At 35.5% G+C, this 27,926-nt stretch overlaps 1 protein-coding gene and 1 long non-coding RNA gene across 2 annotated transcripts in view; one reads left to right on the top strand and one right to left on the bottom strand.

The window, feature by feature from the left end:
• slc43a1a (solute carrier family 43 member 1a) overlaps window positions 1-27,926 on the bottom strand; it is a 131,571-nt gene that overhangs the window by 88,570 nt on the left and 15,075 nt on the right. Inside the window, exons 2-3 of the mRNA XM_062044155.1 lie at window positions 15,362-15,522; window positions 6,765-6,957 (exon numbers count right to left, since the gene is read on the bottom strand). Coding sequence (XP_061900139.1) covers window positions 6,765-6,957; window positions 15,362-15,515 — 347 coding nt within the window. The 5' untranslated portion in view covers window positions 15,516-15,522. The remainder of the gene's footprint in view (window positions 1-6,764; window positions 6,958-15,361; window positions 15,523-27,926) is intronic.
• The window catches only part of LOC133648249 (uncharacterized), a 69,964-nt gene that overhangs the window by 41,649 nt on the left and 389 nt on the right, over window positions 1-27,926 (top strand). The window lies entirely within an intron of this gene.

The following is a 27,926-nucleotide window of genomic DNA, read 5'->3' as shown; positions in this document are numbered from 1 at the left end:
TCATTCATTCATCGCCACATAAAAGACAAAAACGTCCAACCTCCCACTTGGGGAATGTGATCTCTCCACTTTCTACTACAAGCTCCATCACGGCTCAAAGACTCAAATTCTTGCTCACGACTGCTAGTGACTCATTCAGGAAGCACGCTCCTTAGCTACTAGGGCTGGGGTGCCCTTAGGGCGGGGGGGGGGGGGGGGGGGGGTCAGCAACCCTGGTGGCTCCCTGGACCTTCCTCAAAAATGTATGAAAATGGAAAAGTATTTATAAAATATTTGATACTGTTTCTGTAGGAAGACAAACGTGACACAAACCGTCCTAATTGTTAGAAAGCCCGCAATTTAATATGTTGAGGTTTAAAGGCCTACTGAAATGAATTTTTTTTATTTAAACGGGGATAGCAGATCTATTCTATGTGTCATACTTGATCATTTCGCGATATTGCCATATTTTTGCTGAAAGGATTTAGTATAGAACGACGACGATAAAGATTGCAACTTTTGGTATCTGATAAAAAAAAAGGCTTGCCCCTACCGGAAGTAGCGTGACGTAGTCAGTTGAACATATACGCAAAGTTCCCTATTGTTTACAATGATGGCCGCATGAAGTGAGAGAGATTCGGACCGAGAAAGCGACAATTTCCCCATTAATTTGAGCGAGGATGAAAGATTTGTGGATGAGTAAAGTGCAAGTGAAGGACTAGTGGGGAGTTGAAGCTATTCAGATAGGGAAGATGCTGTGAGAGTGACCTGATATTCAGCTGGGAATGACTACAACAGTAAATAAACACAAGACATATATATACTCTATTAGCCACAACACAACCAGGCTTATATTTAATATGACACAAATTAATCCTGCATAAAAACACCTGCGTGTTTGTTATGCTAGCTCCTAGCTCCTAGCTCCATAAAACACGCCAATACAATTCAAACACCTGATCAACACACACAATCACTCAGCCCAAAAGACCGTTTACCTAACCCAGGGGTCGGCAACCCAAAATGTTGAAAGAGCCATATTGGACCAAAAATACAAACACAAATCTGTCTGGAGCCACAAAAAGTTAAAAGCCATATTACATACAGATAGTGTGTCATGAGATATAAATGGAATTAAGATGACTTAAAGGAAACTAAATGACCTCAAATATAGCTACAAATGAGGCATAATGATGCAAATATGTACATATAGCTAGCCTAAATAGCATGTTAGCATCGATTAGCTTGCAGTCATGCAGTGACCAAATATGTCTGATTAGCACTCCACACAAGTCAATAACATCAACAAAACTCACCTTTGTGCACTCATGCACAACGTTAAAAGTTTGGTGGACAAAATGAGACAGAAAAAAAGTGGCATAAAACACGTCCTAGAAAGTCGGAGAAAGTTATACATGTAAACATACTACGGTGAGTTCAAGGACCGCCAAAATTAGTAGGACAAAACGGTGGTCGCCAAATACTCGAATCAGTGAAGCATGTTTAATATAAACAGTGTACTTTATAACAATTAGGGAGGTTTGTGTCATGTTTGTCCTCCTACTGAAACCATATTAAAACAAAAAATATATTTTTTTCCCCTCATCTTTTTCAATTTTTCATACATTTATGAAAAAGCTCCAGAGAGCCACTAGGGCGGCGCTAAAGAGCCGCATGCGGCGCTAAAGAGCCGCATGCGGCTCTAGAGCCGCGGGTTGCCGACCCCTGACCTAACCCAAGGTTCATAAAGCTTGTATATTTTTAAAAAGTTACGTACGTGACGCGCACATACGGTCAAGTTATCGAATGTTTAGCAGCCAAGGCTGCATACTCACGGTACCTGATATTCAGCTGGGAATGACTACAACAGTAAATAAACACAAGACATATATATACTCTATTAGCCACAACACAACCAGGCTTATATTTAATATGCCACAAATTAATCCTGCATAATAACACCTGCGTGTTTGTTATGCTAGCTCCTAGCTCCTCTGCTAGCTCCTAGCTCCATAGAACACGCCAATACAATTCAAACACCTGATCAACACACACAATCACTCAGCCCAAAAGACCGTTCACCTAACCCAAGGTTCATAAAGCTTATATATTTTTAAAAAGTTACGTACGTGACGCGCACGTGCGGTACGGTACGTGTTATGCTAGCTCTTAGCTCCTCTGCTAGCTCCTAGCTCCATAGAACACGCCAATACAATTCAAACACCTGATCAACACACACAATCACTCAGCCCAAAAGACCGTTCACCTAACCCAAGGTTCATAAAGCTTATATATTTTTTAAAAATTACGTACATACGCAAAAAAAAGCCAAAGCTGCATACTCACAGTAGCACGTCTGCGTCTTTGTCATCCAAATCAAAGTAATCCTGGTAAGAGTCTGTGTTGTCCCAGTTCTCTACAGGCGTCTGTGTATCCAAGTCAAAAGTCCTCCTGGTTAGAGTCTCTGTTATCCGAGTTCTTCCATCTTGACTGCATCTTTCGGGAGTGTAAACAAAGAAGCGCCGGCTGTGTACTGTTGTGGCTGACTACGTTCGAAAAATACGTCCATTTCGCACCGACAACTTTCTTCTTTGCTTGCTCTGCTTCCTTCTCCATAATGCAATGAACATGATTGAAACAGATTCACGAACACAGATGTCCAGAATACTGTGGAATTATGAAATGAAAACAGAGCTTTTTTGTATTGGCTTCAATGTGGAAGGCATACCCGTGTTCCCCGGTCTACGTCACGCGCGTACGTCATCCTCAGAGGCGTTTCGAACCGGAAGTTTAGCGGCAAATTTAAAATGTCACTTTATAAGTTAACCCGGCCGTATTGGCATGTGTTATAATGTTAAGATTTCATCATTGATATATAAACTATCAGACTGCGTGGTCGGTAGTAGTGGCTTTCAGTAGGCCTTTAAGTTCCACTAATGAAGAGTATTTGCCGAGCGCCGTTTTGACCTACTAATTTCAGCTGTCCTCAAACTCACCGTAGTGGTGTGGACCGTGACGTGACAGTTTGTTGACACGTACAACTTTCTCCGACGCCGCCACAGAAAGACGTGTTTTAATGCCACTCCTTCTTTGTCTTGTTTTGTCCACCAAACGTTTTATGCTGTGCGTGAATGCACAAAGGTGATCTATGTCGATGTCATTGACTGCAAGCTAATCGACGCTAACATGCTATTTAGGCTAGCTGTATGTACATATTGCATCATTATGCCTCGTTTGAGTCCATTTAATTTCCTTCACTTATGTCCTCCGTGTATCTAACTTATATCTCATGACACATTATCTGTATGTAATATTGGCTGCATTTGTGTGCCATGTTGTTCCAGACCACAGCAAATATTACCCAGCTTGCAAAGATTGTAATAAATCCATTAGAAGAAGACACACATCTATACCATTCACCTCAATTTTACTGTTTTACAATGTTGTAAAAATGTGTAGAATAAATACTAAATTTCAACATTTCTGTGAACAGAGATTTGCGTCAGCCTGCGACACATAGTCATTTTGATAGTAGGCTAATATAGACACTTACATCATGTGTTGCCTTCATTATAACACTTATATAAGGCTTTTAAAGTCATTTTGATAGTAGGCTAATATAGACACTTACATCATGTGTTGCCTTCATTATAACACTTATATAAGGCTTTTAAAGTCATTTTGATAGTAGGCTAATATAGACACTTACATCATGTGTTGCCTTCATTATAACACTTATATAAGGCTTTTAAAGTCATTTTGATAGTAGGCTAATATAGACACTTACATCATGTGTTGCCTTCATTATAACACTTATATAAGGCTTTTAAAGTCATTTTGATAGTAGGCTAATATAGACACTTACATCATGTGTTGCCTTCATTATAACACTTATATAAGGCTTTTAAAGTCATTTTGATAGTAGGCTAATATAGACACTTACATCATGTGTTGCCTTCATTATAACACTTATATAAGGCTTTTAAAGTCATTTTGATAGTAGGCTAATATAGACACTTACATCATGTGTTGCCTTAATTATAACACTTATATAAGGCTTTTAAAGTCATTTTGATAGTAGGCTAATATAGACACTTACATCATGTGTTGACTTCATTATAACACTTATTTAAGACTTTTAAAGTCATTTTGATAGTAGGCTAATATAGCTAATATAGACACATCATGTGTTGCCTTCATTATAACACTTATATAAGACTTTTAAAGTCATTTTGATAGTAGGCTAATATAACTAGTATAGTTATATCATTATAACACTTATATAAGACTTTTAAAGTCATTTTGATAGTAGGCTAATATAGCTAATATAGACACTTACATCATGTGTTGCCTTCATTATAACACTTATATAAGACTGTTAAAGTCATTTTGATAGTAGGCTAATATAGACACTTACATCATGTGTTGCCTTCATTATAACACTTATATAAGACTTTTAAAGTCATTTTGATAGTAGGCTAATATAACTAGTATAGTTATATCATTATAACACTTATATAACCTTTTCTGTCTTGCCACTGGTGAGGGCGGTCGCATCTCTCTCCGCTCCCTCCTTCCCTCCCTGCTTGCTCTCTTTGTTTTTGTCTTGTTTGAACTATTTTGAAGCCTCTTTTCTTGAGCTGTCCTCAAATCTAAACATCAAAATGAATTTGATCAACTGGACTCTCGACGCAATTGACACAGTCTTTTCGACAAGGAAAAGAGGCTCGGGGGAGCCTGGCTGCCCTGATGGAACCATTGCTGCGGGGTACGTGAGAGATTCCTGGAATACTTGGAGAATCATGTGCCTCTCAGTCCTTTCCATCGAGGACGTGGAAGACATCTACCTATTTGGAGCTGTGATCGCAGGGCATTTGCTGATTGGGCTGGGCATTGCTCTGGTGTATCGTCAAATTCGGAAGACGATGGCAGCCACTCAAGGGGCCAACAGGCTGTTCAACGCAATGGAAGGAATGGGTCGTGCTGTGGGATCACAGACTGGAGCGATTGCTGATTTGAATCGCAAGGTAGATTCGATCTTGATGATGTTACAGAAAGAATAAATTGGAATTGTCAGAGCCAGCATATAGAGCAGGAATGTCATTGTTTTGACTGCTCGAAGAAAAAAAAACAACATCTTAATCTACGATTTGACTCCCTCGAATGGCCTTGAGGAACAGGCTGTTTGAAAACACTCCCCCGAGGACTCCTCAAAGATGGACGCTTTTGACCTTTCCTTTTCTTCAAAAGCACCTGGGTCGGACTCTTGAACTCTTGAACTCTTGGGGCCGGCCTCGGCCCATAAAGACAATCCAACATCTCACCCAAGTTAATTGGGCATACATGCACGCATATACCCTTCCCCAAATCAACGTCTTCACCACTGCTTTATTCCTCCGGGGTTGTGGGGGCTGAGCAGCGCTTAACAGCAGCTGCTGGCCTCCAAGGTCCTGTTGGATGACTTTGTTGCGAGTTTGTTGTGATTAAATGTACCTTGTTTATGTGTGCCATGCTATGTGAGGTTTTTTTCCTCGGACTCAGTCTGGACCATTCCTGAGGGTCCAGCCTCAGACTGATATTTTTTTTACTTCCACCCTCCCCCCAATGTCACCTTTTTCCCACCTTTTTGAGGAGCGCCTAAGTGAGGCTGATCCGTTGGCGGTCCCGTCTTGTCTCCCTGTAACGTATGTCTGCTCTTAGCGGGATTGTGCCGAAAATGTAATTTCAGTTCTTATGTGTCTTGTACATGTAAGAATGGACAATAAAGCTGATTGATTGATTGATTGATTGATAAGACTTTTAAAGTCATTTTGATAGTAGGCTAATATAGCTAATATAGACACTTACATCATGTGTTGTCTACATTATAACACTTATATAAGACTTTTAAAGTCATTTTGATAGTAGGCTAATGTAGCTAATATAGACACTTACATCATATGTTGCCTTCATTATAAGACTTTTAAAGTCATTTTGATAGTAGGCTCATATAGCTAATATAGACACTTACATCATGTGTTGCCTTCATTATAACACTTATATAAGACTTTTAAAATCATTTTGATAGTAGGCTAATATAACTAATATAGACACTTACATAATGTGTTACCTTCATTTTAAGACTTATATAAGACTTTTAAAGTCATTTTGATAGTAGGCTAATGTAGCTAATATAGACATTTACATCATGTGTTGCCTTCATTATAACACTTACATAAGACTTTTAAACTCATTTTGATAGTAGGCTAATATAGACACTTACATCATGTGTTGTCTTGATTATAACACTTATATAAGACTTTTAAAGTCATTTTGATACTAGGTTAATATAGCTAATATAGACACTTACATCACGTGTTGCCTTCATTATAACACTTATATAATACTTTTAAAGTCATTTTGATAGTAGGCTAATATAGCTCAAATAGACATCACGTGTTGTCTTCATTATATTGTTGATATTCAGTGTTTTATTGTTCATAGTTAATATTGTAAGTCCCACGTAAAAGAGGAGCGATATTCATATGTTGTTGATATTCAGTGTTTTATTGTTCATAGTTAATATTGTAAATCCCACGTAAAAGAGTAGCGATGTTCATAGGTTGTTGATATTTAGTGTTGTATTGTTTGTATAGTTAAAATTTGTAAATCCCACTTTCTTTATTTTCATGTACATTTTGGGTGTCCCATTCAAGTAAAAAAACTGTAAAATTCCATTCTGTTTTTTTGAGTTGGTCTGTCATAACTTTTTTAGAACTCTATCGGACATTGTGACTTAGCATTACCTGCCCATTAGGCGAATGGGGCGGGGCCCAAACTTGTCCATCAGGATCCCGAGGGGTAAGGTGGTAGCGCTGAGCAGGAACGAGCCGATGGTGAAGCCCAGGTTTAACATCTCCTCCTGGTCCACGCAGCTCAGCCACTCCTCCGCGTCGCCATCAGTGGCGTTGCCCAGAGTCACCACCACCGAGTCGTTCTCTGGGGGGAGTCACGAGTTAGAAACCTGGGCTAAAGTACACAGATTCTATTACCCGTGAAGAGTGAGATCGGCCAATACCGACACTGATTCTGATGTATTAACTGTGAATTGTACACTTTATTTTTTGAAGTGATCAATAATATCAACACAGTATTTAAACTACTTCCTTATTGTCTTTTATTGCAGTGGTCCCCAACCACAGATTGATACCGGGCGGCACAAGAAATTTAAAAAATAAAAAAAATAAAAATTAGATTTTTTTTTTTTTTTTTTAAATTAAATCAACATAAAAAACACAATATACATTATATATCAATGTAGATCAATACATTCTGCAGTGATACAGTCCGTAAGCACACATGATTGTATTTCTTTATGGGGAAAAAAAATTAAAAAAAAAAAAAAAAATTGTATTAACTGTGAATTGTACACTTTATTTTTTGAAGTGATCAATAATATCAACACAGTATTTCAACTACTCCCTTATTGTCTTTTATTGCAGTGGTCCCCAACCACCGATTGGTACCGGGCCGCACAAGAAATTTAAAAAATAAAAAAAATAAAAATTAGATTTTTATTTTTTTTTAAAATTAAATCAACATAAAAAACACAATATATACATTATATATCAATATAGATCAATACATTCTGCAGTGATTACAGTCCGTAAGCACACATGATTGTATTTCTTTATGGGGAAAAAAAATTTAAAAAAATGAAAAAAATTTGTATTAACTGCCTGTGGAAAAAGTTAATGTTAATATTTACCTCAGAAGGCTGCAAATAGAAAAGAGGCATTCCATTTTTATTTAAATTGTATTTGATATGCCATTGGCCCGCGGCTTTGTTCAGTTTTACATTTTGGCCCACTCTGTATTTGAGTTTGACACCCCTGGTCTACAGTCCCTTAGCCAATCAGGACGCAGAACACAATGCGCATTCATACGCTGTAGAAAAAACGCTGTATATATTTTTTCATTATAATAATAAGTGTTTCCCATAAACTTCCAAGATACCTGTGGCGGTGGGGGTGTGGCTATGGGCGTGGTCACCATGACATCATCAAGTAATTTGCATAATTTACTACAATGATAGGATTTTCTCTAAAAAGGCTAAAAAAATGTATACTTACTAATTAATAATAACAGTTTTGTTTTAAACGTCCATCCATCCATTTTACAATATAATTACAACACTTTATGTACATATTTATATACAGATTTGAACAATAAGTTACTCACTGAAATATATTTATTAATTGTGGTTCTTACAAAAAATATATCTTATAAAATATAAAAGCTAAAATGTCTCTTAAAGCTCTGCCCCTTTAATTAGTGCATACTAAATAATTTAACTTTAGCCTACTACTACAACCATATTATTTACCAGCAACATAAAGTGAAACAGAGGCAGAGGTAACCTGCCACAGTCAGTAACAAATAAACAGAAAACAGTAGTGGTCAAATACAAATAAGGCAACAAGAGAAGTATCCTACACTTCTCTTTTGTAAAGTAAATCTGAACAGCCTATATGGGCATCTACATCAACTATATAATAATAATAATAATAATAATAATACCTGGGATTTATATAGCTCTTTTCTAAATACCCAAAGTCGCTTTACAACTTTATTAGGAAAAGAAACTAAGAAGGGGGGGGGGGGAATTTAAAAAAAAAAAAAATTTTTATTTTATTTTATTTTTTTTTCATAAAGAAATACAATCATGTGTGCTTACGGACTGTATCACTGCAGAATGTATTGATCTATATTGATATATAATGTATATATTGTGTTTTTTATGTTGATTTAATAAAAAAAAAATTTAAAAAATATAATTTTTATTTTTTTTATTTTTTAAATTTCTTGTGCGGCCCGGTACCAATCGGTGGTTGGGGACCACTGCAATAAAAGACAATAAGGGAGTAGTTTAAATACTGTGTTGATATTATTGATCACTTCAAAAAATAAAGTGTACAATTCACAGTTAATACAAAAAGATTCACCAACACAGATGTCCACAATACTGTGGAATTTTGCGATGAAAACAGAGCTGTTTGTAATGTGATACAATGGTGTCTGAATACTTCCATTGCCGTCGTGACGTCACGCGCATACGTCATCATACATAGACGTTTTCAACCGGAAGTTTCCCGGGAAATTTAAAATGTCACTTTATAAGTTAACCCGGCCGTATTGGCATGTGTTGCAATGTTAAGATTTCATCATTGATATATAAACTATCAGACTGCGTGGTCGGTAGTAGTGGCTTTCAGTAGGCCTTTAACACTGTTACAAATATGCGCCACACTGTGAACCCACACCAAACAAGAATGACAAAGACATTTCGGGAGAACATCCGCACCGTAACACAACATAAACACAACAGAACAAAATACCCAGAACCCCTTGCAGCACTAACTCTAACGGGACGCTACAAATACACCCCCCCCCCCCGCCCCCCCCCCCCCGCTACCACCACACTATTTTCTCTATTTTCGCAGCCACACACCTTTGAGTCAAATAACTTGGTATATGAAACATTCTGACTGGTATCGTTAGCACACATGCTAAGTGTTGGCATTTTTATGTAACCATGCCACTGTTTTAGGCTAGCTCCATGGCTCATTTTGTACAGTTACACCTAAAACTCACGGATTCAGACACTCGGCACCATCTAATGCAGGGGTCACCAACGCGGTGCCCGCGGGCACCAGGTAGCCCGTAAGGACCAGATGAGTAGCCCGCTGGCCTGTTCTAAAAATAGCTCAAATAGCAGCACTTACCAGTGAGCTACCTCTATTTTTTAAATTGTATTTATTTACTAGCAAGCTGGTCTCGCTTTGCCCGACATTTTTAATTCTAAGAGAGACAAAACTCAAATAGAATTTGAAAATCTAAGGAAATATTTGAAAGACTTGGTCTTCACTTGTTTGAATAAATTCATTAATTTTTTTACTTTGCTTCTTATAACTTTCAGAAAGACAACTTTAGAGAAAAAATACAACCTTAAAAATGATTTTAGGATTTTTAAACACATAACTTTTTTTCTTTTAAATTCCTTCCTCTTCTTTCCTGACAATTTAAATCAATGTTGAAGTAAATTTATTTTTTCTATTGTAAAGAATAATAAATACATTTTAATTTAATTATTTATTTTAGCTTCTGTTTTTTACGACAAACAATATTTGTGAAATGTTTCTTCAAATTTATTATTAAAATTCCAAAAAAATTATTCTGGCAAATCTAGAAAATCTGTAAAATCACATTTAAATCTTATTTCAAAGTCTTTGGAATTTCTTTTAAAATTTTTGTTCTGGAAAATCTAGAAGAAATAATGATTTGTCTTTGTTAGAAATATAGCTTGGTCCAATTTGTTATATATTCTAACAAAGTGCAGATTGGATTTTAACCTATTTAAAACATGTCATCAAATTTGTAAAATTAATCTCAATCAGGAAAAATTACTATGTTCCATAAATTCTTTTTTTAATTTTTACAAAAAGATTCGAATTAGCTAGTTTTTCTCTTCTTTTTTTTCGGTTGAATTTTGAATTTTAAAGAGTCGAAATTGAAGATAAACTATGTTTCAAAATTTAATTGTCATTTTTTTCCGGGTTTTCTCCTCTTTTAAACCGTTCAATTAAGTGTAAATATCATTAATTATTAATAATAACATAGAGTTAAAGGTAAATTGAGCAAATTGGCTATTTCCGGCAATTTATTTAAGTGTGTATCAAACTGGTGGCCCTTCGCATTACGGTAATCAGTACCCAAAAAGTAGCTCTTGGTTTCAAAAAGGTTGGTGACCCCTGATCTAATGAGTACGGCGGCTTCCGACGACCCCCGGCCAGAGGTCCACGGCACAGATAGCAGGCCCATCGACATTTCCGCGCGGATTTTCTAGTTAATCTGCTTACGTTCTACTGTAACTTGGTTCCGTCTACATTTCCTAAACTTTACTAAGTCGGCTACTTATTCATTCCGTTGCTTCGAGCTAGCGTAGCGGCTAGCTTAGCCATTGGGTTGCTTGGCCCTGCTTGTTGTCGGTGTGTTACATGTTTATTAGACTTTGAAGCGAGGGATGGTCATCACAATGGACATTTATCAGTAGAAAAAACTGCATTTAGTGTAGATAATAATGAGTCATATATTGGAATATAGGATCCATTATTTAAATTTGTTTTAACTATTAAATGAACCAAAAATATGACTTATTTTATCTTTGTGGAAAATATTGGACACAGTGTGTTGTCAAGTTTATGAGATGCAAGTGTTCATTTTATTTTTTTATTATTTTATAAATGTCTAATGATAATGTCAATGAGGGATTTTTAATCACCGCTATGTTGAAATTGTTACTAATATTGACACTGTTGTTGATAATATTCATTTTTGTTTCACTACTTTTAGATTGTTTTGTGTCATGTTTGTTGCCATTCTGAATGTTGCCGGGTCGTGTTTGGTTTTGGAATTGGATTGCATTATTATGGTATTGTTTTGTTGGATTGATTAATTAAAAAACAGGTTTTAATTAATTAATTTAATTAACGGCTTCAATTAATTTTAAATTCGAGAAATTGACTTTATACTGGGAAAACTGGGTCGATTATGTCACGCCCCATAAGCCTGTTTTTTTAATTTTCTCGAATTAATGATTGTACGGTTTAAAAAAATACTACTCCCTATATGTCTATAGTTTTTCTTCTATTTATCTGTTTATATTCTTTTATTTTTTATTATCAATCAATCAATGTTTATTTATATAGCCCTAAATGACAGGTGTCTCAAAGGGTTGCACAAGCCACAACGACATCCTCGGTTCAGAGCCCACATAAGGGCAAGGAAAAACTCACAACCCAGTGGGATGTCAATGTGAATGACTATGAGAAACCTTGGAGAGGACCACAGATGTGGGTGATCGGATGTAATGGACGTAGAGTGGGTCTGACATAATATTGTGAAAGTCCAGTCCATAGTGGATCTAACATAATATTGTGAATGTCCAGTCTATAGTGGATCTAACATAATAGTGAGAGTCCAGTCCATAGTGGATCTAACACAATAGTGTGAGAGTCCAGTCCATAGTGGATCTAACATAATAGTGTGAGAGTCCAGTCCATAGTGGATCTAACATAATAGTGAGAGTCCAGTCCATAGTGGATCTAACATAATAGTGAGAGTCCAGTCCATAGTGGATCTAACATAATAGTGAGAGTCCAGTCCATAGTGGATCTAACATAATAGTGAGAGTCCAGTCCATAGTGGATCTAACATAATAGTGTGAGAGTCCAGTCCATAGTGGATCTAACATAATAGTGTGAGAGTCCAGTCCATAGTGGATCTAACATAATAGTGTGAAAGTCCAGTCCATACTGGATCTAACATAATAGTGAGAGTCCAGTCCATAGTGGATCTAACATAATAGTGTGAGAGTCCAGTCCATAGTGGATCTAACATAATAGTGAGAGTCCAGTCCATAGTGGATCTAACATAATAGTGTGAAAGTCCAGTCCATAGTGGATCTAACATAATAGTGAGAGTCCAGTCCATAGTGGATCTAACATAATAGTGTGAGAGTCCAGTCCATAGTGGATCTAGCATAATAGTGAGAGTCCAGTCCATACTGGATCTAACATAATAGTGAGAGTCCAGTCCATAGTGGATCTAACATAATAGTGTGAGAGTCCAGTCCATAGTGGATCTAACATAATAGTGAGAGTCCAGTCCATACTGGATCTAACATAATAGTGTGAAAGTCCAGTCCATAGTGGATCTAACATAATAGTGAGAGTCCAGTCCATAGTGGATCTAACATAATAGTGTGAGAGTCCAGTCCATAGTGGATCTAACATAATAGTGTGAGAGTCCAGTCCATAGTGGATCTAACATAATAGTGAGAGTCCAGTCCATAGTGGATCTAACATATTAGTGTGAGAGTCCAGTCCATAGTGGATCTAACATAATAGTGAGAGTCCAGTCCATACTGGATCTAACATAATAGTGAGAGTCCAGTCCATAGTGGATCTGACATAATAGTGTGAGAGTCCAGTCCATAGTGGATCTAACATAATAGTGAGAGTCCAGTCCATAGTGGATCTAGCATAATAGTGAGAGTCCAGTCCATACCGAATCTAACATAATAGTGTGAGAGTCCAGTCCATAGTGGATCTAACATAATAGTGAGAGTCCAGTCCATAGTGGATCTAACATAATAGTGAGAGTCCAGTCCATAGTGGATCTAACATAATATTGTGAATGTCCAGTCCATAGTGGATCTAACATAATAGTGTGAGAGTCCAGTCCATAGTGGATCTAGCATAATAGTGAGAGTCCAGTCCATACTGGATCTAACATAATAGTGAGAGTCCAGTCCATAGTGGATCTAACATAATAGTGTGAGAGTCCAGTCCATAGTGGATCTAACATAATAGTGAGAGTCCAGTCCATAGTGGATCTAACATAATAGTGTGAAAGTCCAGTCCATAGTGGATCTAACATAATAGTGAGAGTCCAGTCCATAGTGGATCTAACATAATAGTGTGAGAGTCCAGTCCATAGTGGATCTAACATAATAGTGTGAGAGTCCAGTCCATCGTGGATCTAACATAATAGTGAGAGTCCAGTCCATACTGGATCTAACATAATAGTGAGAGTCCAGTCCATAGTGGATCTGACATAATAGTGTGAGAGTCCAGTCCATAGTGGATCTAACATAATAGTGAGAGTCCAGTCCATAGTGGATCTAGCATAATAGTGAGAGTCCAGTCCATACCGAATCTAACATAATAGTGTGAGAGTCCAGTCCATAGTGGATCTAACATAATAGTGAGAGTCCAGTCCATACTGGATCTAACATAATAGTGAGAGTCCAGTCCATAGTGGATCTAACATAATAGTGAGAGTCCAGTCCATAGTGGATCTAACATAATATTGTGAATGTCCAGTCCATAGTGGATCTAACATAATAGTGTGAGAGTCCAGTCCATAGTGGATCTAGCATAATAGTGAGAGTCCAGTCCATACTGGATCTAACATAATAGTGAGAGTCCAGTCCATAGTGGATCTAACATAATAGTGTGAGAGTCCAGTCCATAGTGGATCTAACATAATAGTGAGAGTCCAGTCCATAGTGGATCTAACATAATAGTGTGAAAGTCCAGTCCATAGTGGATCTAACATAATAGTGAGAGTCCAGTCCATAGTGGATCTAACATAATAGTGTGAGAGTCCAGTCCATAGTGGATCTAACATAATAGTGTGAGAGTCCAGTCCATAGTGGATCTAACATAATAGTGAGAGTCCAGTCCATACTGGATCTAACATAATAGTGAGAGTCCAGTCCATAGTGGATCTGACATAATAGTGTGAGAGTCCAGTCCATAGTGGATCTAACATAATAGTGAGAGTCCAGTCCATAGTGGATCTAGCATAATAGTGAGAGTCCAGTCCATACCGAATCTAACATAATAGTGTGAGAGTCCAGTCCATAGTGGATCTAGCATAATAGTGAGAGTCCAGTCCATACCGAATCTAACATAATAGTGTGAGAGTCCAGTCCATAGTGGATCTAGCATAATAGTGAGAGTCCAGTCCATACCGAATCTAACATAATAGTGTGAGAGTCCAGTCCATAGTGGATCTAACATAATAGTGAGAGTCCAGTCCATACTGGATCTAACATAATAGTGAGAGTCCAGTCCATAGTGGATCTAACATAATAGTGAGAGTCCAGTCCATAGTGGATCTAACATAATAGTGAGAGTCCAGTCCATAGTGGATCTAACATAATAGTGAGAGTCCAGTCCGTAGTGGATCCAACATGATATTGAAAAGTGGCTCCAGAGTATAAGTCGCACCCCCGGCCAAACTATGAAAAAAACTAACTAACTAACTTTTTTAGTCAAAATCCAAATAAATATTTAAATATAGAGTAAATATTTATTTAATTAAATGTATTAAATATTTAAATAAGAGTAGCCTCAGCTTTTCGCCAGTCCCTTACAAGTTTTTCGCTTACTCAATTAATCAATCAATCAATGTTTATTTATATAGCCCTAAATCACGAGAGCCTCAAAGGGCTGCACAAGCCACAACGACATCCTCGGCTCAGATCCCGGATTGTTAATATTATTATTACTTTGGTTTTTGTTTAGTTTTTTTGCAGTTTTTCTCTTTTTTGGTGGAAAGGGAATCGTTGGGATATAAACAAAAAAAATGGTGTTTTCATCTGTTGCCACATGGTTATAATAATAATAATACATTTCACTTATAAGGCGCCTTTCTGGGAAGTGAAGAATGCAGGTTATATCTCACGTATTTGCTAATTCTACGCTTAACAACTCACTCGTGTGGCGTGCAAATCCCACGGTGCGTTCGTGTCCGTGATGGCGTGTGATCTCACCTGAGCAAAGGTGCGAGTAGAAGCCCTCCCGCTTCAGCATGATGAGCAGCGAGCCCCAGCCCAAGAGCACGGCGGAACACAGCAGGTTCTCCATCACGGCCGTCACCGCCATCCACCAACGCCTCCTGTAGGCCTGGCGCAGAGACGGCGCCATCGCTGCTCTGCAATAAAGAGGGGGAAGACGTTAGCGGTGCATCTTTAAAACACCTCAACTTAGCCACAGGTGGCTAAAACACTGACAAGTAAGCAAATCCACCAAGAAAAATATCAAAGCTATTGTAAATGTTTAGGAATGAAATCAATTCATTCGAAAAAAATATATGCAAGGTTTTTAAATATATTCTCTATTCTCTATAGGACTTTTTTTACTGTAAAATTTACTGATTTTTTTTAAATATTTTTTTTTTATTGACCGTAATATGTTGTAAAATTAAATAAAAAGCTGTACAATTTATAGTAAAATTCTACTGACTCAGTTGCCAGTTTTTTTACTGTAAAATTTACTGATTGCTTTTTTTTTTTTTTTTACTATTTTTTCCAATTACACTAATATGTTGTGAAAACAACAACTGTACATTTTATGGTAAAAAATAAAAACTGGCAGCTCACTTGCCAGAATATTAAAAAAAACAGTTTTACTGTATTTCTATTGACCGTAATATGTTGTAAAATTAAATAAAAAGCTGTACATTTTATAGTAAAAATTCTGGTGACTCAGTTGCCAGTTTTTTACTGTAAAATCTACTGTATTTTTTTTTTTTGGACTATTTTTTCCAATTACAGTAATATGTTGTGAAAACAACAACTGTACATTTTATGGTAAAAAATTAAAAATATAAAATAAAAACTGGCAGCTCACTTGCCAGAATAAAAAAAAAACAGTTTTACTGTTTTTCTATTGACCGAAATATGTTGTAAAATTAAATAAAAAGCTGTACATTTTATAGTGAAATTGTGGTGACTCAGTTGCCATTTATTTTTACTGTAAAATCTACTGTTTTGTTTTTTTTGGACTATTTTTTCCAATTACAGTAATATGTTGTGAAAACAACAACCGTACATTTCATGGTAAAAAATATTTAAAATAAATAAATAAATAAAAACTGGCAGCTCACTTGCCAGAATATAAATAAAAACAGTTGTACTGATTTTCTATTGACCGTAATATGTTGTAAAATTAAATAAAAAGCTGTACAATTTATAGTAAAATTCTACTGACTCAGTTGCCAGTTTTTTTACTGTAAAATTTACTGATTTCTTTTTTTTTCTATTTTTTCCAATTACAGTAATATGTTGTGAAAACAACAACTGTACATTTTATGGTAAAAAATAAAAAATAAAAACTGGCAGCTCACTTGCCAGAATATTAAAAAAACAGTTTTACTGTTTTTCTATTGACCGTAATATGTTGTAAAATTAAATAAAAAGCTGTACTTTTTATAGTGAAATTGTGGTGACTCAGTTGCCATTTATTTTTACCGTAAAATCTACTGTATTTTTTTTTTTTGGACTATTTTTTCCAATTACAGTAATATGTTGTGAAAACAACAACCGTACATTTCATGGTAAAAAATATAAAAAAATAAAAAATAAATAAAAACTGGCAGCTCACTTGCCAGAATATAAATAAAAACAGTTGTACTGATTTTCTATTGACCGTAATATGTTGTAAAATTAAATAAAAAGCTGTACAATTTATAGTAAAATTCTACTGACTCAGTTGCCAGTTTTTTTACTGTAAAATTTACTGATTGCTTTTTTTTTTTTTTTTTTACTATTTTTTCCAATTACACTAATATGTTGTGAAAACAACAACTGTACATTTTATGGTAAAAAATAAAAAATAAAAACTGGCAGCTCACTTGCCAGAATATTAAAAAAAACAGTTTTACTGTATTTCTATTGACCGTAATATGTTGTAAAATTAAATAAAAAGCTGTACATTTTATAGTAAAAATTCTGGTGACTCAGTTGCCAGTTTTTTACTGTAAAATCTACTGTATTTTTTTTTTTGGACTATTTTTTCCAATTACAGTAATATGTTGTGAAAACAACAACTGTACATTTTATGGTAAAAAAAAAACAACAAAAAAACTGGCAGCTCACTTGCCAGAATATTAAAAAAAATACAGTGTTGCTGTTTTTCTATTGACCGTAATATGTTGTAAAATTAAATAAAAAGCTGTACTTTTAATAGTGAAATTCTGGTGACTCAGTTGCCAGTTTTTTACTGTAAAATCTACTAATTTTTTTTTTTTTTGTACTGTTTTTTCCAATTACAGTTATATGTTGTGAAAACAACAACCGTACATTTCATGGTAAAAAAAAAATAAAAAATAAAAACTGGCAGCTCACTTGCCAGAATATAAAAAAAAACAGTGTTACTGTTTTTCTATTGACCGTAATATGTTGTAAAATTAAATAAAAAGCTGTACATTTAATAGTGAAATTCTGGTGACTCATTGCCATTTTGTTTTTACTGTAAAATCTACTGATTTTTTTGTTGTTTTTTTTATAAATTTTTCCAATTACAGTAATATGTTGTGAAAACAACAACCGTACATTTCATGGTAAAAAAAACAAAATAAAAAAAAGAAAAACTGGCAGCTCAGTTGCCAGAATATATATTTAAAAAAACAGTGTTACTGTTTTTCTATTGACCGTAATATGTTGTAAATATATTCTCCAAAAAAGTCAAATATTATAAATACTAATAATATTATAAGGTGCTTCAAATTTTTCGTTGTTTGTCACAGTTATGACAAATAATTACACTTCATTTGTAGACGATCCCTTAGCTTTTTTATTCATTTACCTATTTTTTTTTTACTTGAAAAATTCTAAGACTCTTATATATGTTTGAATATCCATCCATTTTCTACCGCTTGTCCCTTTTGGGGTCGCTGGAGCCTATCTCAGCTGCATTCGGGCGAAAGGCGGGGCTGCACCCTGGACAAGTCGCCGCCTCATCGCAGGGCCAACACAGATAAGACAACATTCACACACTAGGGACCATTTTAGTGTTGCCAATGCACCTGTGCTACAGTGTATTACAAAAAAAAAAAAAAAAGATAATACAAACTCGGACTAGCACGCATATATCTAAAAAGAAGGGTTTTTAAGCCTTTTTTAAAAGCATTCACAGTCTGTGGTGCCCTCAGGTGGTCAGGGAGAGCATTCCACAGACTGAAGTTTATATAAAATAATTACAATTAGGTAAAACATTTTCTCATGTTTTTTAATACAATTCAATTTTGATACAGTGTGTTCATTAAAGACACTAAAACCAACACAGTTTGGGTCAATCAATATACCGTATTTTTCGGACCATAGGGCGCATTAAAGGTGTCATATTATTTCGATTTTTTTTCTAAAAGTAAAAGCCTACACATATCTCTTATGTGTGACTGCCATCATATTGCAGTCTACACGTATCTCTTGTGTGTGACTGCCATCATATTGCAGTCTACACGTGTCTCTTATGTGTGACCGCCATCATAGTGCAGTCTACACGTATCTCTTATGTGTGACTGCCATCATAGTGCAGTCTACACGTATCTCTTATGTGTAACTGCCATCATATTGCAGTCTACACGTATCTCTTATGTGTGACTGCCATCATATTGCAGTCTACACGTATCTCTTATGTGTGACTGCCATCATATTGCAGTCTACACGTATCTCTTATGTGTGACTGCCATCATATTGCAGTCTACACATATCTCTTATGTGTGACCGCCATCATATTGCAGTCTACACGTATCTCTTATGTGTGACCGCCATCATATTGCAGTCTACACGTATCTCTTATGTGTGACCGCCATCTACTGGTCACACTTATCATTACACTATGTACCAAATGAAATAGCTTCGAGGTCCGTAAGCACAACCAAAATGATTCCGTACATTAGGCGCACCAGGTTATAAGGCGCACGTCGAGTTTTGGATTTTAAGTGCGCCTTATGGTCGGAAAAATACGGTACGCTAAACAACCACATCTTAGCTTTGTGTTATACAGTTAGAAGGGGATCCACAAGGCCCCATTGGTCGCGGTTTACCTGACACATGAAATGTGACGAATAGGCTAGCGTGGACTACCCACTTTAGCCGGCAGTAAAGTGTTGAACATCTTCAAATGTGTTTTGTGGCATCCACAGTGTCAGGTGCTGTGCAGAGTGGCGCTTTCCATCATTTTCAGCAGACATTGCAAAATGTTTTTGTTGTTGTTTTTTTTACCATAAAATCTATGGTTGTTGTTTTTTTACAATGTATCACTCTCATGTAAAAACAGTAGCACATTTTTTACAGTAAAAAACTGCCGCCTCAGTTGCTGGATTAAAGATCACAGTGGTACTGGTTTTCACGGAGCCCCTAAAAGGACATGGGGGAAAACATTTTTTGGGGGGGGGGGGGGATTTTTATTTTATTTTTTTTTAAAATATGTATCTCATGCGCACAAGAAACTTTCGCCTGCGCACAAGATAGTTTCTAGTGCGCATGCAAAAGTTTCTCGTGCGCACGAGATAGTTTCTTGTGCGCACTAGATAGTTTCCCTTGCGCACAAGATAGTTTCACGTGTGCACAAGATAGTTTCACGTGTGCACGAGAGTTTCTCGTGCATAAGCGAAAGTTTCTCGTGCGCACAAAATAGTTTCTCGTGCGCACGAGATAGTTTCTCGTGCGCACGAGATAGTTTCTCGTGCGCACGAGATAGTTTCTCGTGCGTAAGCGAAAGTTTCTTGTGCGCACGAGATAGTTTCCCTTACGCACGAGATAGTTTCACGTGCGCTAGAGGTAGTTTATCGTGCACACGAGATAGTTTCTCGTGCGTAAGCGAAAGTTTCTTGTGCACACGAGATAGTTTCCCTTACGCACGAGATAGTTTCACGTGCGCTAGAGGTAGTTTATCGTGCACACGCGAAAGTTTCTCGTGCGCACGAGAGAGTTTCACGTGCGCACGAGATAGTTTCTCGTGCGCACGAGATAGTTTCTCGTGCGCACGAGATAGTTTCTCGTGCGTAAGCGAAAGTTTCTTGTGCACATGAGATAGTTTCCCTTACGCACGAGATAGTTTCACGTGCGCTAGAGGTAGTTTATCGTGCACACGCGAAAGTTTCTCGTGCGCACAAGAGTTTCACGTGCGCACGCAAAAGTTTCTCGTGCGCACGAGATAGTTTCTTGTGCGCACTAGATAGTTTCCCTTGCGCACGAGATAGTTTCACGTGAGCACAAGATATTTTCACGTGCGCACGAGATAGTTTCTCGTGCGCACGAGAGTTTCATGTGCGCACGAGATATTTTCTCGTGCGTAAGCGAAAGTTTTTTGTGCGCACGAGATAGTTTCCCTTACGCACGAGATAGTTTCACGTGCGCACGAGATAGTTTCACGTGCGCACGAGATAGTTTCACGTGCGCACGAGATAGTTTCACGTGCGCACGAGATAGTTTCACGTGCGCACGAGATAGTTTCGCTTGCGCACGAGATAGTTTCGCCTGCGCACGAGATAGTTTCACTTGCTAGTTTCACTTGCGCACGAGATAGTTTCACTTTCTAGTTTCACTTGCGCACGAGATAGTTTCACCTGCGCACAAGATAGTTTCACGTGCACACGAAAGTTTCTCGTGCACACAAAAGTTTCTCATGCGCATAAGAGTTTCACGTGCGCACGAGATAGTTTCACCTGCGCACAAGATAGTTTTACTTGCTAGTTTCACTTGCTAGTTTCACTTGCGCACGAGATAGTTTCACTTTCTTGTTTCACTTGCGCACGAGATAGTTTCACTTTATAGTTTCACTTGCGCACGAGATAGTTTCACTTGCTAGTTTTACTTGCTAGTTTCACTTTCTAGTTTCACTTTCTAGTTTCACTTGCGCACGAGATAGTTTCACTTGCTAGTTTCACTTGCTAGTTTCACTTGCGCACGAGATAGTTTCACTTTCTGGTTTCACTTGCGCACGAGATAGTTTCACTTTCTAGTTTCACTTGCGCACGAGATAGTTTCACCTGCGCACAAGATAGTTTCACGTGCACACGAAAGTTTCTCGTGCACACAAAAGTTTCTCGTGCGCATAAGAGTTTCACGTGCGCACGAGATAGTTTCACCTGCGCACGAGAGTTTCACTTGCTAGTTTTACTTGCTAGTTTCACTTGCGCACAAGATAGTTTCACTTTCTAGTTTCACTTGCGCACGAGATAGTTTCACTTTCTAGTTTCACTTGCGCACGAGATAGTTTCACTTTCTAGTTTCACTTGCGCACGAGATAGTTTCACTTGCTAGTTTTACTTGCTAGTTTCACTTTCTAGTTTCACTTTCTGGTTTCACTTGCTAGTTTTACTTGCTAGTTTCACTTTCTAGTTTCACTTTCTAGTTTCACTTGCGCACGAGATAGTTTCACTTGCTAGTTTTACTTGCTAGTTTCACTTGCTAGTTTCACTTGCGCACGAGATAGTTTCACTTTCTGGTTTCACTTGCGCACGAGAGTTTCACTTTCTAGTTTCACTTGCGGACGAGATAGTTTCACCTGCGCACAAGATAGTTTCACCTGCGCACAAGATAGTTTCACGTGCACACGAAAGTTTCTCGTGCACACGAAAGTTTCTCGTGCGCATAAGAGTTTCACGTGCGCACGAGATAGTTTCACTTGCTAGTTTTACTTGCTAGTTTCACTTGCGCACGAGATAGTTTCACTTTCTAGTTTCACTTGCGCACGAGATAGTTTCACGTGCACACGAAAGTTTCTCGTGCGCATAAGAGTTTCACGTGCGCACGATAGTTTTGTGCGCATGCGAAAGTTTCTCTTGCGAACGAGATAGTTTCACTTTCTAGTTTCACTTGCGCACGAGATAGTTTCACCTGCGCACAAGATAGTTTCACGTGCACACGAAAGTTTCTCGTGCACACGAAAGTTTCTCGTGCGCATAAGAGTTTCACGTGCGCACGAGATAGTTTCACTTGCTAGTTTTACTTGCTAGTTTCACTTGCGCACGAGATAGTTTCACTTTCTAGTTTCACTTGCGCACGAGATAGTTTCACGTGCACACGAAAGTTTCTCGTGCGCATAAGAGTTTCACGTGCGCACGATAGTTTTGTGCGCATGCGAAAGTTTCTCTTGCGAACGAGATAGTTTCACTTTCTAGTTTCACTTGCGCACGAGATAGTTTCACCTGCGCACAAGATAGTTTCACGTGCACACGAAAGTTTCTCGTGCGCATAAGAGTTTCACGTGCGCACGATAGTTTTGTGCGCATGCGAAAGTTTCTCTTGCGAACGAGATAGTTTTACTTGCCCACGAGATAGTTTCACGTGCGCACGTGATAGTTTCTCGTGCGCACGTGATAGTTTCCCGTGCGCACGTGATAGTTTCTCGTGCGCACGTGATAGTTTCACGTGCGCACGTGATAGTTTCTCGTGCGCACGAGATAGTTTCTCGTGCGCACGAGATAGTTTATCGTGCGCACGAGATAGTTTCTCGTGCGCACGAGATAGTTTCTCGTGCGCACGAGAAAGCATTGGATGCGTGCGGATGGTTTGAGGTGTGTGTGAAAATGGCAGTTCAGGAGTTAATTGGGCTGTATTTCCAACTAGGACTTTTCCCCATGTGTGTTGTGGCAAAATGTGAATGCCCGCCAAAAATGGATTGCCTTCGCGGGGGCGCGCGGCGCTCGCTGACCCTACATTTTTGTCTTGGTGTGTCCACAGTGGATTAGTAGGTGTGAGACAAACACTTTATCTTCCTGGTTATTGTGACGCTACGTGTTTGACATTATTTAAGACTTTATCGTGCCCGGAAAAGGACAGTTTGTCTCTTCTGTGGTATTAATGAGATTTAAAGGACTGTTAGTCCCATGTTGATGTGATAAAACCTCTTTCTTGTTTGGAAGATACACACAATTGTAACTGTTATTTCTTCTTGCACATAATAAATATGTACAACGTGTTTGGATGTATTACTTTATGTAAAATAGTCATTAAATGTAATATTGCCTGACAAAAAGTGATTCGACGTAATATTTTGATATTTACACATCGCATATTTACACATGCATATTTGACTAGAATACCCTTATGAGCATTACATGTATCAACATCAAGTACCTACTGTACTGTTTACTTGTTGAAATACCCTTTTTAGAACAAACATCTACCCAAATGGCCACTTTGTTGCTGCCAAAAATGGATTCCAGATAATATTAACAATAATAACAAAATGTCAAAGCATTTCTCTAAAAAACAATATTATGCATTCTGAAATTGTAAACGATAGCAAGAATATAACTACAAATTTCAGAAAATTTCACTTGCAAACACTTTGTTTAAAATGTTTTTACTGTACAAAAATTCTAAATAACTAAATAAAAATCACTGATAAACACTGGAAAACTGTCACTTAGTGTGATGGCATTCTGTGACATGGTAAAAACAAAAAACTGGCAGCTCACTTGCCAGAATATTTAAAAAATACAGTGTTACTGTTTTTCTATTGACCGTAATATGTTGTAAAATTAAATAAAAAGCTGTACTTTTAATAGTGAAATTCTGGTGACTCAGTTGCCAGTTTTTTACTGTAAAATCTACTAATTTATTTTTTTTTTGTACTGTTTTTTCCAATTACAGTTATATGTTGTGAAAACAACAACCGTACATTTCATGGTAAAAAAAAAACAAAAATAAAAACTGGCAGCTCACTTGCCAGAATATTTAAAAAAACAGTGTTACTGTTTTTCTATTGACCGTAATATGTTGTAAAATTAAATAAAAAGCTGTACTTTTAATAGTGAAATTCTGGTGACTCATTGCCATTTTTTTTTACTGTAAAATCTACTGATTTTTTTGTTGTTTTTTTTATAAATTTTTCCAATTACAGTAATATCTTGTGAAAACAACAACCGTACATTTCATGGTAAAAAAAACAAAATAAAAAAAATAAAAACTGGCAGCTCAGTTGCCAGAATATATATTTAAAAAAACAGTGTTACTGTTTTTCTATTGACCGTAATATGTTGTAAAATTAAATAAAAAGCTGTACTTTTAATAGTAAAATTCTGGTGACTCAGTTGCCAATTTTTACTGTAAAATCTACTGATTTTTTTTTTTTGTACTGTTTTTTCCAATTACAGTAATATGTTGTGAAAACAACAACCGTACATTTCATGGTAAAAAATATAAAAAAATAAAAGATAAATGAAAACTGGCAGCTCACTTGCCAGAATATAAATAAAAACAGTTGTACTGATTTTCTATTGACCGTAATATGTTGTAAAATTAAATAAAAAGCTGTACATTTAATAGTGAAATTCTGGTGACTCAGTTGCCATTTATTTTTACTGTAAAATCTACTGTATTTTTTTTTTTTGGACTATTTTTTCCAATTACAGTAATATGTTGTGAAAACAACAACCGTACATTTCATGGTAAAAAATATATAAAAATAAAAAATAAATAAAAACCGGCAGCTCACTTGCCAGAATATAAATAAAAACAGTTGTACTGATTTTCTATTGACCGTAATATGTTGTAAAATTAAATAAAAAGCTGTACAATTTATAGTAAAATTCTAGTGACTCAGTTGCCAGTTTTTTTACTGTAAAATTTACTGATTGCTTTTTTTTTTTCTTTTTTCTATTTTTTCCAATTACAGTAATATGTTGTGAAAACAACAACTGTACATTTTATGGTAAAAAATAAAAAATAAAAACTGGCAGCTCACTTGCCAGAATATTAAAAAAAACAGTTTTACTGTTTTTCTATTGACCGTAATATGTTGTAAAATTAAATAAAAAGCTGTACTTTTTATAGTAAAATTCTGGTGACTCAGTTGCCAATTTTTACTGTAAAATCTACTGATTTTTTTTTTGTACTGTTTTTTCCAATTACAGTAATATGTTGTGAAAACAACAACCGTACATTTCATGGTAAAAAATATAAAAAAATAAAAGATGAATGTAAACTGGCAGCTCACTTGCCAGAATATAAATAAAAACAGTTGTACTGATTTTCTATTGACCGTAATATGTTGTAAAATTAAATAAAAAGCTGTACATTTAATAGTGAAATTCTGGTGACTCAGTTGCCATTTATTTTTACTGTAAAATCTACTGTATTTTTTTTTTTGGACTATTTTTTCCAATTACAGTAATATGTTGTGAAAACAACAACCGTACATTTCATGGTAAAAAATATATAAAAATAAAAAATAAATAAAAACCGGCAGCTCACTTGCCAGAATATAAATAAAAACAGTTGTACTGATTTTCTATTGACCGTAATATGTTGTAAAATTAAATAAAAAGCTGTACAATTTATAGTAAAATTCTAGTGACTCAGTTGCCAGTTTTTTTACTGTAAAATTTACTGATTGCTTTTTTTTTTTCTTTTTTCTATTTTTTCCAATTACAGTAATATGTTGTGAAAACAACAACTGTACATTTTATGGTAAAAAATAAAAAATAAAAACTGGCAGCTCACTTGCCAGAATATTAAAAAAAACAGTTTTACTGTTTTTCTATTGACCGTAATATGTTGTAAAATTAAATAAAAAGCTGTACTTTTTATAGTAAAATTCTGGTGACTCAGTTGCCAATTTTTACTGTAAAATCTACTGATTTTTTTTTTGTACTGTTTTTTCCAATTACAGTAATATGTTGTGAAAACAACAACCGTACATTTCATGGTAAAAAATATAAAAAAATAAAAAATAAATAAAAACTGGCAGCTCACTTGCCAGAATATAAAAAAAATAAACAGTGTTACTGTTTTTCTATTGACCGTAATATGTTATAAAATTAAATAAAAAGCTGTACTTTTAAGAGTAAAATTCTGGTGACTCAGTTGCCAATTTTTACTGTAAAATCTACTGATTTTTTTTTTTTGTACTGTTTTTTCCAATTACAGTAATATGTTGTGAAACAACAACCGTACATTTCATGGTAAAAAATATAAAAAAATAAAAGATAAATGAAAACTGGCAGCTCACTTGCCAGAATATAAATAAAAACAGTTGTACTGATTTTCTATTGACCGTAATATGTTGTAAAATTAAATAAAAAGCTGTACATTTAATAGTGAAATTCTGGTGACTCAGTTGCCATTTATTTTTACTGTAAAATCTACTGTATTTTTTTTTTTGGACTATTTTTTCCAATTACAGTAATATGTTGTGAAAACAACAACCGTACATTTCATGGTAAAAAATATAAAAAAATAAAAAATAAATAAAAACTGGCAGCTCACTTGCCAGAATATAAATAAAAACAGTTGTACTGATTTTCTATTGACCGTAATATGTTGTAAAATTAAATAAAAAGCTGTACAATTTATAGTAAAATTCTACTGACTCAGTTGCCAGTTTTTTTACTGTAAAATTTACTGATTGCTTTTTCTTTTTTTTTTTTTTTACTATTTTTTCCAATTACAGTAATATGTTGTGAAAACAACAACTGTACATTTTATGGTAAAACATAAAAAATAAAAACTGGCAGCTCACTTGCCAGAATATTAAAAAAAACAGTTTTACTGTTTTTCTATTGACCGTAATATGTTGTAAAATTAAATAAAAAGCTGTACTTTTAATAGTAAAATTCTGGTGACTGAGTTGCCAATTTTTACTGTAAAATCTACTGATTTTTTTTTTGTACTGTTTTTTCCAATTACAGTAATATGTTGTGAAAACAACAACCGTACATTTCATGGTAAAAAATATAAAAAAATTAAAAATTAATAAAAAACTGGCAGCTCACTTGCCAGAATATAAATAAAAACAGTTGTACTGATTTTCTATTGACCGTAGTATGTTGTAAAATTAAATAAAAAGCTGTACAATTTATAGTAAAATTGTGGTGACTCAGTTGCCATTTTTTTACTGTAAAATTTACTGTTTTGTTTTGTTTTTTGTACTATTTTTTCCAATTACAGCAATATGTTGTGAAAACAACAACCGTACATTTCATGGTAAAAAAAAACAACAACAACAACAAAAAAAAACCTGGCAGCTCACTTGCCAGAATATTAAAAAAAAACAACAGTGTTACTGTTTTTCTATTGACCGTAATATGTTGTAAAATTAAATAAAAAGCTGTACTTTTTATAGTAAAATTCTGGTGACTCAGTTACCATTTTTTTACTGTAAAATCTACTGATTTTTTAATTTTTTTTGTACTGTTTTTTCCAATTACAGTAAGATGTTGTGAAAACAACAACCGTACATTTCATGGTAAAAACAAAAAACAAAAAAAAACTGGCAGCTCACTTGCCAAAATATAAAAAAAAAAACAGTGTTACTGTTTTTCTATTGACCGTAATATGTTGTAAAATTAAATAAAAAGCTGTACATTTAATAGTGAAATTCTGGTGACTCATTACCATTTTTTTTACTGTAAAATCTACTGATTTTTTTGTTTTTTTTACAAATTTTTCCAATTACAGTAATGTGTTGTGAAAACAACAACCATACATTTCATGGTAAAAAAAAACTAAATAAGAAAAATAAATAAAAACTGGCAGCTCACTTGCCAGAATATTTAAAAAAAACAGTTTTACTGTTTTTCTATTGACCGTAATATGTTGT

The sequence above is a fragment of the Entelurus aequoreus genome, linkage group LG04 (genome assembly GCF_033978785.1).
Source record: "Entelurus aequoreus isolate RoL-2023_Sb linkage group LG04, RoL_Eaeq_v1.1, whole genome shotgun sequence".
Taxonomy (NCBI): Eukaryota; Metazoa; Chordata; class Actinopteri; order Syngnathiformes; family Syngnathidae; genus Entelurus; species Entelurus aequoreus.
This window is presented reverse-complemented; position numbering and strand designations above follow the sequence as displayed.